The sequence below is a fragment of the Pteronotus mesoamericanus genome, unplaced genomic scaffold (genome assembly GCF_021234165.1).
Source record: "Pteronotus mesoamericanus isolate MK-2021 breed Mesoamerican mustached bat unplaced genomic scaffold, CSHL_Meso_final scaffold_21, whole genome shotgun sequence".
Taxonomy (NCBI): Eukaryota; Metazoa; Chordata; class Mammalia; order Chiroptera; family Mormoopidae; genus Pteronotus; species Pteronotus mesoamericanus.
Window position 1 is genome coordinate 18,435,608 of NW_026555310.1, and position 14,576 is coordinate 18,450,183.

At 38.0% G+C, this 14,576-nt stretch overlaps 1 protein-coding gene and 1 pseudogene across 1 annotated transcript in view; one reads left to right on the forward strand and one right to left on the reverse strand.

Moving 5' to 3' along the window:
* The window catches only part of ITPR2 (inositol 1,4,5-trisphosphate receptor type 2), a 434,318-nt gene that overhangs the window by 221,909 nt on the left and 197,833 nt on the right, over positions 1 to 14,576 (forward strand). Inside the window, exons 35-37 of the mRNA XM_054591314.1 lie at positions 2,445 to 2,635; positions 3,942 to 4,084; positions 10,266 to 10,374. Coding sequence (XP_054447289.1) covers positions 2,445 to 2,635; positions 3,942 to 4,084; positions 10,266 to 10,374 — 443 coding nt within the window. The remainder of the gene's footprint in view (positions 1 to 2,444; positions 2,636 to 3,941; positions 4,085 to 10,265; positions 10,375 to 14,576) is intronic.
* On the reverse strand, positions 163 to 1,350 carry LOC129085068 (uncharacterized; annotated as a pseudogene).

Genomic DNA, 14,576 nt, shown 5'->3' on the forward strand with positions numbered 1-14,576 from the left:
CTCTCTTTGTCTCTGTCTCTCAATACAGCATTTACTTGTCTTCCCTCAGTCAAACCCTGAGCCACCCACTTTCCCTAGGCTGCCTGGGCAGGTGTAGGAAAAGGGACAGACAAGGCAGACGAGGTGCAAGAGAAAGAACCATAGGAGGTGGCGATGGTGGCTTCACGTGGCGATGCGGATGAGCAAGGCCACCATCAGGCAAAAGAGCCCTGTGGCCTCTGAGAGGGCGAAGCCCAGAATGTGCAGGGTCTCAGAGAATGGTTCCTGGCATAGCCAACGTGAGGCTCCCAAACACAGTCCCAGTTCCAGCCCCGGAGCCAGCCACCCCTTCTGTGGCAGCCCCAGCCTCAATGACCTTGGCTGCTGTTCCCACGCCCCTGCAGCTGGCGCTGGTCTGAAAGCTGCAGCTAGAAGTAAGTGAGGTCGGGGACAAGGGGGCTGCCAAGCTGCTAAGGCTGTCATCTGTCAGTGTCTCTGGCCGCTGCAGCATCACCGCAGGCAGGGGCTGGCTCAGCAGCCAAGAGGTGCTCTGACCAGGGGGGCTGGAGGCAAACTTGGCGCAGGCACATGTTTTCAGGGGGTGAGGGGCTGTGGCAGGGGAGCTGCTGCTCCCAGTGCAGAGAAGACAGAAATGGAAGGTCTACTTCCTTACTAACATTCTCATATAAATAACAGGGCTGACCCAGAGTGAGGGCTGTGTAAATGATATTCAGGCTTCCCTTTGGGGGATGTGTGTGTGTACATGTACGTGTAGCAGAAGACAGGCTGGGAATCCTAACAAGTGTTCAAATAAGCAGGACTTTGCTCAGGGGCTGGAGTCCTCTGTATCTATTTTCTGGAGCTGCCTCTTTTGTCTCTCGCATTCTGTAGCTTATTTCTGTAAGATCCTTGGAGTAACTTCAACCTCTATTCCACTTCTCTATCAAGTCCTGACACCTGCAATCTCTCCAGGCAGGTTCTCCACTTTCTGGAGAGAACATTTCTAGTTTCCTAACTGCACCCTCGGAGTAGAACCCGCTGCTGCCGACTGCTGTGTGTGCCCGCCCGAGGGAGGAGGGCCTGCGAGTCCCAGCTGTCCAGCCTCTGTTCTTCAGCAAGTTGCCCTGATGGCTGGCCCAGGCGCACCACCGCTCTTAGTGTTGGTTGGCTTTCCCCTCGGAAGACCTGTTCCAACTTGAACGTCCTCTCTTGCTTCTCTAATGGACTAATCCCATCACTCTGCTTGCAAAAATGCCTCGATATTTCTGTTTCCTCATGGCAAGCATTCTCATTTTTAATATTGTCATGTAAGTCTGATAAACTATAAATTCCAGTTGATTTGGAGGAGGTAGGACATGCACTGTGTGCCATTTTCCAAAGCAGAGTTTTTACAATCTTCCATTTTGAAAATTTATTTCTTTCAGGTATTTTGTCACTTAAAATTGTGTGTGTGTGCTTGTGTCTGCATGGATAAATATACACTAATTATATTAATGAATGGGCTGGCAGGATTTTCTTGTGTTTTCTGTCTGCTTTCTTGTTTTCCTTGACACCTGGGAAGCTACAAATCTGCATGGTTGTTATACAGGTCTTTTTCTATAGTGATGCTGTATAAAGTACAATTCAAGCGTTAATCATAAAGAAATCAAATAAGTTCTTGAATATTTAATGAGCCTGCTGTAATAATTGGTCTTAAAAATTGAAATAATTTTAGGTCAAAAGCTTTTGCAATTATATAAAATAATTTAATGGATGAGTTTAAAGATTGATGCTTTTTTCTTTTTAAACTAATTTCATTGAGATTATAATTAACTTATAACATTGTATTAAGGTGATTTGCTCTAAGTATATATTGAAAAATAATAACCATTATAACTTTAGCTGACACTTGTCACATCACACAGAGATGTTTTTTGATGAAAACTTGTTTTTAGCTTTCTGTTCGTTTACATTTATTTTTATTGTTTAAATACATTTGTCTCCATTTTCCCGCCACCACTTTCCCCTGCTCCCCTCCCCCCCATCCTTCCCCACTTTGTCTTAGTCCCTGGGTCCTTTATGCATGCTCCTTGACTTGACCTTTCCCCTTCTTTTCCCATTATCCCTCCTTGCACCTCCCCTCTCTTAACTGTTTGTTTTTTTCTTTCAGTGTTGCTAGCTATATTTTTCTTGCTTGTTTGTTTTGTTGATTAGGTTTCACTTATAGGTGAGATCATATGGAATATGTCTTTCACCCCCTGGCTTATTTCGCTTAGCATAATGAAACTTTTAAGGTCTGCTCTTTAGCAACTTTCAAATATACAATTATTGTTAAGTATAGTCACATTCCGTATATTACCTCCCAGAGCTTATTATGTATCTTACATTTTTTCTTTATCTGTTCTCTGTTTATGAGGTTATTTTGATAATGCGTAAGAAGCTTTAGTCAAATTAAGAGGAAAATATTTTAAATCTTTCTTTTTCAGCAAAGAATCGTGGAATTGCTATTCCAGTGGATTTGGACAGTCAAGTTAATACTCTTTTCATGAAGAGCCATTCCAATATGGTGCAGAGGGCAGCCATGGGGTGGAGACTGTCAGCTCGCTCTGGACCACGCTTTAAGGAAGCTCTTGGAGGGCCTGCTTGGGATTATAGAAATATTATTGAAAAATTACAGGTACACTGCGAGAAGGAAATGGCATTAGTATTTTCTAAATTACATTTTTAAATATACGTAGTTATAGATATAAAACATGGTTGAAAATATCAAGTTTTAGTTGGAGACCAGGCTTTATGTTATAATTTCTTACCAGTAATATGGATTAGAGCCCACCCCTATGACTACATTTTACATTAGTTACCTCTATAAAGGCCCTATCTCCAGCTATAGTCATATTATGAAATACTGGGGGTTAGAAGTTCAGTTTATGAGTTTCGAGGGAGACATAATTCAACCTATTGCAGACATCTTCTTCCCACCCACATAATGATGGAGAATATCACTGGAGCAAATCAGAGTGTGGTGTTAAAATGTTCAAGATGTGAAATGGAATAAATGCTCTGATAGGTCACATGTAGATTAATTGGTGGAGGTTCAGAGTTTTAATAGATGAGCATCATATGTGATTAAAAATACAAGTTAGTCTCAGTATGAAGAACTCAAAGGTTATAGGTCTTTAAAATTTGGGGTGGAAATGTTATTATATGTGATTAAGCAGTTACTGGTTTACAGGATAGGATTATCAGAAAGAGAGTAGAGGAAGGCAGATTAGTTAAGAATTACTAAAGCCCTGAGCTACTTGATGATATGAATGAAATGAAGAAACAGGTGTTGCACATAATAATGAAGGCAGAGTCAACAGGCTTGGTGGCTGTTGGATGTAGACAGAGGACATGAGAGACATTAAAGAGGCACTGATGATTGGAGCCTAGGGGATATTATTGACTCTTTATTGTAAGACAGAAGGAATTTATATATTATTTCCATAATGTAATTTGTATATTATTTTCATAATATATGAAGGAATTTCCCCATTGGAAGAAATGGTTAGTTCTGGATTACCAATGACACATAGAGAATCATTTTTTCTTTTTTTTTCTTTTTTTAGCTCTTCCACAGGCATGCTCCAATTTATTCCAATTTGATTGGAATACCTGTCATGTCTCCATTATAACTCTAGACACTGCAAGGCCTGTAATGATGGTTTTATTGACTTTTCATCTTATGTGTATATCCTTAGAAATTACATAAGCTACCCACTCCACCCTTGTCTTATAAATAACAAAAGAGGCCAAGGCAGAATTGACATAGAACACCAGACCCTACTTAAAGCACAAGCATCAGTGCCATAGGAGACAGGGTACATCCTCCTTGATATCCCTACATCTCATTCCTGAGTAGTATTCTTAGGCTCATCACATCTTCAAAGCGTAAAGTCTGACTTAGGTCTTCACATGGGTTCTCTTTTGCTCTTTTTCCTTAGGATGTAGTAGCTTCCTTGGAGCAACAGTTCAGCCCGATGATGCAGGCTGAATTCTCAGTGTTGGTGGATGTACTGTACAGTCCAGAGCTACTGTTCCCTGAGGGGAGCGATGCAAGAATCCGATGCGGCGCTTTCATGTCCAAGTAAGTGACTGCAATCCATGATTCTGTTAATGTTACCAAGCTTAGCTGGCTGCTCACGTTTCTGCATTTCATTCTGCTGGCACGTGACAGTCCACAGAGTATGTCAAAGGTCTAAAATCCATCTAAAATATACTTCCAAAATAATTTGATTTGATTGAAAGTCATCCTATTTTACTAAAATTTTCTGAATGTGAAATGTGTCATTATTAGGCACAAAATATCACATCAAATAATGTTTTGGTTCTGATGTCTTTCTATACATATATGGTATGACCTTTAAATGGATTCCTGTTTAAAGTCACCAATTTTCATTAACACAGAAGGCAAATGGCGCTGACATTTATTGAGGCCTCGGTATTGCCCTGTGTGTGTTTACCTATTTTATCTAATCTGCATGAACACTGAGAGATTGAGAGGTCAGCCTCATTTGAGAGATGAGAAAGCTGAGACTGGTGTGTGCTTCAGCTAAAGAGCTGTTAAGTCTCAGACTCAGGATTCTGCCATGTTGTTTTGCAGCTGTTTCATTTACTTATTTCTCACAGCATTTTTCTGGTATTGTCAGATCTATTATAGCTAATATGTTTATCCTAGACAATTTCACTTTAATTGTGAGTGAAAATTTTCACGGAAGACCTGCAAGTATAAGCAGTTGTGAGAAAAAGGAGAACAAGCCTCAGAAAGAAGAGACACGTTTTAGCGTGGAGGGCACTTCCCCGAGTGATTTGCTAGTGATCACATGTGGGCTCAGGATGGCCACCCAGAGGAACCTGGCCTTCCTGGGGAGAGTGTCTGGGAGGAGAGTTGGTCGAGGCTGCCACCCTCCTTGACCACCATCCATGACAGCTAATTCCTGGGTGGTTGAGGATATTGTTGAAACAGGCCTCAAACCTCTTCTATTGGCTGTGGTGCACCAAGGCAGAAAGTGAAGGAGTAGGAAACACAAGAAGTGCATTTCTTTCTTTTACCAGTTAAACCTGGGATTTGGGGGGCAGAAAACAAGATATGGGATGAGAAGAACAGACTATAGGGATTATGTTGAAGAATAGGCGGAGTGTCTACATTATGGGCAGAATCATGGATTGTTGGCTCTGGACCCACAATATTTTAAGGGGACTAAGAAGAATGTGTTTGTCTGGACACTTGCCAGTTTTGGCCAATGTATAGTGCACTCCAGAACTACTGTTCTGATTCGTAGTAGAAGACTTAACCAGTATCCTAATAAGAATTTTTAAGTGAAAAGGTACAGAGTGTATGCAAAACTAATGACTTTGGAGGCCATTAGAAAAAAAATTATGTAGAGGTATTGACTAGTAATTTAGTACAAAAATAGGGTCCTTGAAAAATGCCCTTCACCTCCTATGAATATATATCCATTTTTAGAATATGAGTTAAAAAGTAGGTAATAAACCTGAGAATTTTAACTCTAGGAAATTAGTGTGATACTATTAACAGTATAGAACATGGGCTGGCAAACTCTGGCCCATAGGCTAAACTGGTTCCTTTGATTATTTCTGCAAATAAAATTTTATTGAAATACAGCCACACACATTCTTTTCTGTATCGTCTGTGGCTGATTTCATACTACTGTCGTAGGGCTGACTAATTAATTGCCTTGTCTGTATGGCCACAAAGCCTAAAATATTTACTCTTTGGCCTTTTAGAAAAAATGTTTGCTGACTCAGTGTCACGAGTTAGTCCATCAATACAGTAGCTATACATGGCTATTTATATTAAAACTTAAGATTAATTAAAATAAAAAAATTACTTCCTGAATCACATTTGCTACATTTTAAGTGCTCAATAGCCAGATGTTATTAGTGGCTAACAAATTTGATAGCACAGATACAGAACATTTCAATTACTGCAGAGAAAGTTCTATTGGACAGCACTGTTCTAGAACATAAAGATAAAGGTCCTGAGAAGATATAAAATAACTCTGAATACCAAGAAATACTGACCTGTGCTCAAGGTGAGGCAAATCTGTTGCAACATCAGGAAAAGGGTATCTCACTTACTCTAGTGGTTAGGGAAGAGATTTTCATACTATTACGATTGCATTATGGCCAGAGGCTCAGGAATGTCTGTTTTCTGCTCTAGTGCTTATTATCCTACTCCTTCCCTAACTCTGTGAAGAACCAAAGGTTTCATCTGCAAGGATATCTATTGAAATTAGAATCTAATTTTATTAATAGCTCTGCAAGGGGCCTGCGTTACTATGTGGTGCTCTCCAGTAGAGCTTAGTTGGAAAATATAGTTTAGATCTAGGGCTTATGTAGGGCTTGCAACTTTCTGAAATGAATTTAATTCCTGGAACTTGTTGACTCAGATGGGTCTGCTGAAAAGTGTGAGGGATAAATCTGGGGATAGAACCTGAATTTACATATCTACCTAGTTACTAGAATGAGAGGGGAGAGAATAAGGAGAGAAGAGAATAGGTCAATGTGGGTGTTAACCGTTGAGGGGCCTGGTTAAGGTCCATTCACATAGGCACTTACTCTTCCCTTATGAGGAGAACCTCAGTGTTTTTCAAATAATAACTTAGGGAGGAGAGATAATTATTAATTTAGAAATGAATTTGGAAATTACATAAAATAATCAGAGCACATCTCATATAGGAAAGGTAACTTTTGGGTTAGTTTTACAAACCCACACACGTATTTATATGGTGGGTTGTTTTGTGAAACTTGTTTTTACTTTAGGTCATAGAAAAAAAATGTTTAAAAGCCATTGATGTAACTCAACCAAACACTATGTGATAAATGAACACCTTGTAGAAATCCCTAGCAAGTCATTCAAATACAGATACAGATATATAGGTATTTTCAAATATTTAGTGACTTAAATGTTTTATCTAAAGAGAAGTTAAAGAATATATGAATAGCCTAAGAGGAAAAGAAATCAAAAGAAATCTACCATGCCTGCTAAAACTCTTTCCATGCATTCAAAGACTATGATGTGAAAGAAAGGACCCAATAGCAGAAGTTTTAGAGGCAGGTTTTTTCCTTGCAAGGGGAACAGTTAATCTGCCAGCCAGACCTGACTACATAGACATATAGCACCTTGCCCAGACCTAACAAGTCTGAAAGGAAATCCCTATTTCTTAACTCCTTCAGCATGACATAGATATCATTTAAAAGTATCGTTGCCCATTTATTGAACCAGTCTATAAATTTCAGGCAGCTAGGATCTCCCCTTCCTCCTCGTCTTCCTTTTCCCATGTGCCATGATTTGTCAATCGTGGCTATTTTATTATTTATTATTAAATCTAGTTGACATGTAGTATCATGTTAGTTTTAGGTGTCTGACATTGTGATTCAACATTTCTATACCTTACCAAGTGATCACCAGGACAAGTCTAGTAGCCATCTCTCACTATACAAAGTTTTTATGATGTTATTGACTATAGTCCTATGCTGCATGTTACATCCCTGTGCCTTGCTTATTATAATAGAAGTTTGTGCCTCTCATACCTTTCATCTTTTGTACCCTTCCCCCTTCTGCCCTCCCATCTGGCATTCATCAGTTTGTTCTTTGTATCTATGAGTCTGTTTTGTTTTCTTTGTTCATTTGTTTTGATCTTTAGATTCCACATATAAGTAAAATCATATGTTATTTATCTTTTTCTGTCTGACTCATTTCATCTAGCATAATACCCTCTAGGTTCATCCATGTCATTGCATACGGCAAGACTTCATTCTTTTTCATGACTGAGCAATATTCTATATATGCATATATAAATATATACACAAACACAATGAAATATATATATACACACATGCATGGATATACACACATATTATATATATGTATATATAAAATATATATGTATACCCACATCCTTATCCATGCATCTATTGATACATACCTAGTTTGCTTTGATATTTGGCTATTGTATATAATACTGCAATGAACACTTAGAGTGCATATATTTTTTCAAATTAGTGTTTCTATTTTCTTCAGCTAAATGCCCCAAAGTGGAATTGCTGGGTCATAAGGTAGTTCTATTTTTAATTTTTTGAGGTAACTGCATAATATTTTCCCTAGTGGCAGCATTAATTTACAGTCCCACCACCAGTGCATGAGGGTTCCCTTTTCTCCACATCCTCAACACCACTTGTAATTGTCTTTTTCATAATAGCCATTCTGAGAGATGTGAGGTGGTGTCTCATAGTGGTTTTGATATGCATTTCCCTAATGATTTGTTGTGTTGAGGACCTTTTCATGTGTCTTTCGCCCATCCACATGTCTTCTTTGGAGAAAAGTCTATTCAGTTCTGCTTCCCATGTTTTAATCATTTTTTAAAATGTTGTGTTGTATGAACTCTGTGTATTTGGTATATTAACGCCCTGTTGGATATACTGTTTGGAATGATCTTCTCCCACGCACTAGGTTGCCTTTTTGTTTTGTTGGTGGTTTCCTTTGCTGTGAAGACCTGACTATTTTATTGCTATACTGCTTCTTGAATCCTTACCCCATCACACGCACTCTTCATCTCTTGTCTTGTTCCCGTTCTTCCACATCATCTCTCCCACTGCCATTGATGTGCTTTTTGTCACATCATTCTGGCAGGGTCATTCGCGTCTTTTAAAACAGTGGTTCCCTATTTTTTATAGAGTAAACTCCAGACCCATCAGCATAATATTCCTGGTTCCTTCTTTTCAGACCAGATCTCTTACTTGCCTCTTCCATGACATTAGTGCCAGCTGCCCACCTGAGTACCATCGTTTCCTGAACGTGAGTGGCAGTTTGCTGCCTCTGCCCTTTGCCCATACTGTTCCCTTCTCTCTCTCCACTCTTCCTGCCAGGTGAAACCTTCATCGTTAAATATCATTTCTTCAGTGGAGCCTTCTCTGTCAGCCCTGGGCAACTCCTCCAGCAGAATGTGGTAGCTGCTTTGTCTGGTTTATGGCATTGCCAGTGCCTCTGCTCTAGCATCATGTGGTGTAAGAGGGGCCTGTGCGCGACCCAGCGGAGTCAGGACGGGCTTCACAGTTCCTCTGAGACTCAAGAGATCAGCGAGCTGTGCCCTGTCACCAGAGTGGTGCCACAGAGTCTTGGCTCTGAAGTCAGATGGATCTGGGACTATTTCCAGGTGCCACCATTTAGTAATTGTGTAACCAGAGGCAACTTGCTTTTTCTCTCCGGACCCCAGTTTTCTCATTAGTAAAATTTGGTAATATAACCTGCAGCATTGGCTTATTGTAAGGATGAATTAAGTGAATCCATGAGAAGTCTCTATATAGCACTCTGGCACCTGATAAGCCACTTCCTAGCCATTATCTAGTGAAATTTCACTTTTCCCGCAGTACTCCTGTTACGTCACTGAAATCAAGTAATTCCATTATATTCTATATCATGTTTTTTTTTTTTTGAGGAAGACATATCTTATAGGGTCATTTTACAAATCAGATTTTTAAGAGCTATGTATGCTAAGCTAAACTATCAATTCTGATGATGAACATTTTATTTGATTTTGAGCTATTGGGGATGCTTTGTAACTGTAATCCTCAAACTTTTCTCCTGACAAAACACCAGGGTGAAGGTTGCCAACATAAAATTATTTAATTTGAGTTTTGTTCAAACTATAGCAAAAATAGTAAATGGATAGATGTTTTAATGTTACTTTTTGTTATTTTTATTTTTGTTTTCCTTCTAATCACAAGAACTGCTTGTTTTTATCCAGCTCTGGCACTGAAAAACAGTACATTGTTATTAGTGGAAACTGGAAAGCAGCCCATTATGCTAAGGTTGCAGTGTTGTATACTGCTCCTTCCACCATATAACTAATGGAATATAATACATCGAAAATAATATAGCAAAACGTAATATAATAAAATGTAATATACTGCAAATATAGTTCTCTGCTTTGTTTTAGTTCATATGATGGGATTAAAGATAATCAGTGTCTCATTGTTTTTCAAAGAGTATTGTGTCCCACTAAAAATGTCATACCCAAATAAATTTAGAAGCACTGAGATATCCTGCCTGTAATATAAAGAATACTTTATAATACAAATTCTGTAGTTTAAGTGTAATTAAAATTTTTTGAAAACAGGCATCTATCTTGTTTACTTCATATTCTCAGATAATAGTGTGATTTATTTCCCTCTAGCATATGATGGTAGTATATGACTTGAAGAAAAATCAGTGTTGTATTTAAGGTTTAATGTTTTGCTTTAAGGTTGATTAATCATACAAAGAAACTAATGGAGAAAGAAGAAAAACTGTGCATTAAAATTCTTCAGACTTTACGAGAAATGCTAGAGAAGAAAGACAGCTTTGTGGAAGAGGTATTATTTTTTTAAATTTTTAGTATTTGAAAGTAAAGTAGCATTTATAGAATACTGTAACCAATGAATTACAAAGGGTTATTATATTATTACTTACACTACACACTTATGGCATGTGTACTCAGATTAATTAGCTAATTTGAGTTTTTATGTTACTCATTTGATGTTTGCTTCCAGTTGAGAAATAATGAGTATTGAAGAATCAGGTATTTGGTTTATTTGTTTTTATTGTATTTTATCTTGAATATGTATATTTTTCTTATATAGCTTCAATGGGCCAAACAACCTTTTTTAACAATGAGCAACTGAGATGCATTATTAAGATTGTGTATAAAGTTCTGCTATGTATTGAAATGTTCTATGAATTTTGGCACATTTTTATTTTTATTGTACATATATGTTCATGTCACTTTCTATAATATTTTGCCAGTTATTATAATACTTTTTAAAAATAAATGGGATAGGTTTCTATTCTTAAGTATTAAATAACATAGGTATTTCACCAATGATTTTCAGGGAACATCGGCTTAAAGATAATAATTGTCAGTGTGTTATTAAAGTGACAGCTCATGTGTTTATTAAAAAATAGCTAGCAATGTGTTTAACCCCCAAGGTTATACACATAAATGTAAAATATAAATCTAGTGTGGTTTTTTTTTAGCTAGCTACTTTCATTTTTATGTTTGGTTTCAAGCAAAATTTGTTCCATGCTCCTTAATAACTTTTTGATCAGTTTCTGTAAATACTAATCATTTGGTAAGTTTCAAATTGGAAGGATTTTATTTATTTATGTATATGATATCAAATTCCAATAAGATTGTAGTTGTAGGTTTTTCTTTTTTTTAAAAAAAAATTTCTCTTGTAGAAAAGAAATCCAATAGAATCTTGAATATTAATAGAAGGAGGATAGCTTCAAAATACTCTATTTGAATCACATGCTTGATTCAGTAATCAAATTTACTTTTGCTTCACACTAGTTCTCTTCATCATTTAAACTACGTTTGGAAAACATTTTATCAAAAGAAAGACAGTCATTGCAACTGCAGCAAATGTTTCTGTGACACAGGACTCAGGAAGAAGCTTATAAGTTTGTGTGTGTGGCATGTTTTTAAAAAAATGACAGTTCCTTGGGACTTCTTGTTGTCTTTCTCTGATTCCTTAAAATATTGCTGCTGATAGTTTATTTTTGACTGAAGTACTAGATCCTAAAATAGGAAAATGGGGTCAATATACATTTTTGACAGAAGTGTGAGGTTTACAGTAACAGTTAACTTGTGCTTAATGGGAGATAAATGATAAGCCTTTCAATTTTATGTAACAAATTATTATCAATTACTGTAAAGAAAAATAGGAAAGAAATCAAGTAAGATTTTACTTTGGCTAGCCAATAGTATTTCAGTATAGTTCCTATGCCACCCTAAAATAAACGATGCTGGCATCAGTTTCTCCTTCCCAACCCCCACCACCCCATCACTAGTTTAGGCTTTCATTATCTCTTGCCTAGAAAACTCCAGTCCTATTGTTCCCTGAAATCTTCTCCACAGGAGGCAGGGCTGCTGTTCTCATAACTCCAACGGGTGTCATTTGCATATGCTAAAATGTGTATGTCACCAACAGGAAATAGCCTTTAGAGAAAAGTCAAGATGAGGAAGGCTAGTTGGGATGGATTCCCTCAGTCGTATAACACATGTATTATAAGTGACTATTATTATCAGTTATTGTGCCTGGACACTGGGAATAGAACCATGGATAAGACAGCTTGCTAAGGGCCACTGTAGGGTACCATTCTCATGCCAGTGGATCTTTTATTAAGAAAACATTTTATTTTTTTTTTGGAGCAAGGGGAAGGGAGGGAGAAAGGGAGGGAGAGAAACATTGATGTGTGAGAGAAACATTGATCAATCGGTTGCCTCTCACACACTCTCAACAAGGGACCTGCCCACAATCCAGGCATGTGCCATGACCGGGAATCACACCAGAGATTTTTCAGTTTGCAGGCCGGCACTCAACCCACTGAGCCACACCAGCCAGTGCGCAGTGGACTCCGCTAATAGTCTGCAGAGGTCATGAGTACATTTCAGAAACCTTCAGGGACTCTGCACTGTCTTTGTGTTCCAGGCCCTCCCTTGGGTCTCCTGTGCTTTCTGCCCCACCCATCCTCAACCGTCAGCCTCCAGAAATCTGTGCTACTCAGTGTGCCTGAGAACCTTTTCCCGCACTGAACCTTGCTACCTCTGGAATCATGGGTTGCTAGGGGTATAACAAGCCTTATGCCCCTAATATTATCTTTGTGGAGTAGCTAATGGGTGGTGCTTACCAACTGTTCCAGCCAGGGGTGATTTTTTTTTTTTCATTAGAATTACCAAAAGACTGTGCCTCTCTATGACACTTCAGGATGTTTCTGAGTATTTAGTCCAATCTCCTTATTTTATAAATGATGTCATTCAGACCCAGAGAAGTTATGTGATTTGCCCAAGGTCACATAGCGAGTGCCAGAAGAGAGTTTAAATTGGAACTCCTTCCTCTATGCCTGATCTTATTTATTAGATTACAGCCAACTTTTAAAAATATTGTATCACTATTACTAAAGATTAATATAGTTTGTCCAGCATGTTTTTGGCTCCAACTTTTAAGCCATAGGAAGACAGAATATGAGGTAGAATATAACATTCAAAATGGGTAAAGGTTTAGAAAACATCTGAGAAAATACTAAAGAATGTGGAAATGTAGTCATTTAACTAAGAAAAGAAGAACCTACCTGATAGAGACAAGTATCATTTCTTAATTTCCGTGTCTACTAAGGACAGAATAAGAAAAAAATATATAGCTGAAGGAGTTCTAGGTTTCAGCTAACATTTTAATTCCAAGTGTTTTGGAATGAGAAGCATTTCTACCAGTGGGAGTACAAGACTTTTCTTTTCCTAGGAAATTTTAAAGGAATGCATATTAGATCTAGAATGATTCAATACCTTCACTGGGAAAGAATCAGGACTAGGTCATCTCTACAGGTTGCCAGTTAACTCTTCTTAAACAGTTGGTGCTCAATTACCCATGACAGCGGAGGACAACCGTTAAATGACTCACCAATCTGGGCGACATGCTGCTGGGTAACACATTCAGAAACTGGTCAAAGCTATTACTTTACAACCCATGTGCTCTCAGAAAAAACCCTGACTATCAGTAGTAGTAGGATAATAGTTGGCTGTGTTTTCATGATTGTATTAGTTACCTATTTACCAAAAACTTAGTGGTTTAAAACCACTCAAATTTGTTATTTATAGTTACAGAGGGCAAAAAGTTAAAATCAAGGTGTTAGCAAGGGTGCGTTCTTTCTGGAGATTTGAGAAGACAATTCATTCCTTTGCCTGTTCTAGCTTCTAGAAGCTGCCTGCATTCCTTGCTTTGTGACTCTATCTTCCATCTGCAAAGCCAGCAGAGCAGCATCTCTTCCCCCTCCCCTGCCACACACTGTCACTTCTTCTCTTACTCTGACCCTCTTGCATTCTCCTTACAAGGACACTGTGATTACATTGGTCCCACCAGGATAATCCAAGATAATCTCCCCATTTCAAGATCCTTAACTTAATCACCTACAAAGTCCCTTTGCTATGTAAGGTGACCCGCTACACGTTCTGGTGGTTAGGGCACAGATATCTTTGGGAGGGCTGTTATCCAATCTATCACTACGGTCCTTTTCCTGACAGTGAGAAATGACAGGCAGAATATAGAGAGTTTACCTGTGGCTGATTAAAATTACTATCTAGGGCAGTAGGGCAGTTTGTGAAAGAATATTTTTAAATGCTTTAAGTTTATATTGCTTAGCTGTTTTCAAATTATTGTAAAATGTTTTGCTACCTTTCAACAACAATTCTGGGAAGTATGTAGAGTAGGCAGTGTTGTCTCCACATTTGTAATGTGGGGAGACTCGGAGAAGTGAATTGCATTTAATCACATAGGTTACCTAATACCTGATTGTCTAATACTTAATCAACTGGATTTCTGCTATTTGTGTATTGGGGCATTCCCAAGAGATCTCTGAGAATTAAATAAAAACAAAACACTCATACCAGAATTTTTCACATTAGTTATCCTAATATTACCTTTAATACTCCATTTACTTAAATTTAAAATGCCACTTGAGAAGAAAATCTCTATTTTCATTTTTGTTTCTTTGGTCTTCAGTACCAGACGTAGTGTATGCG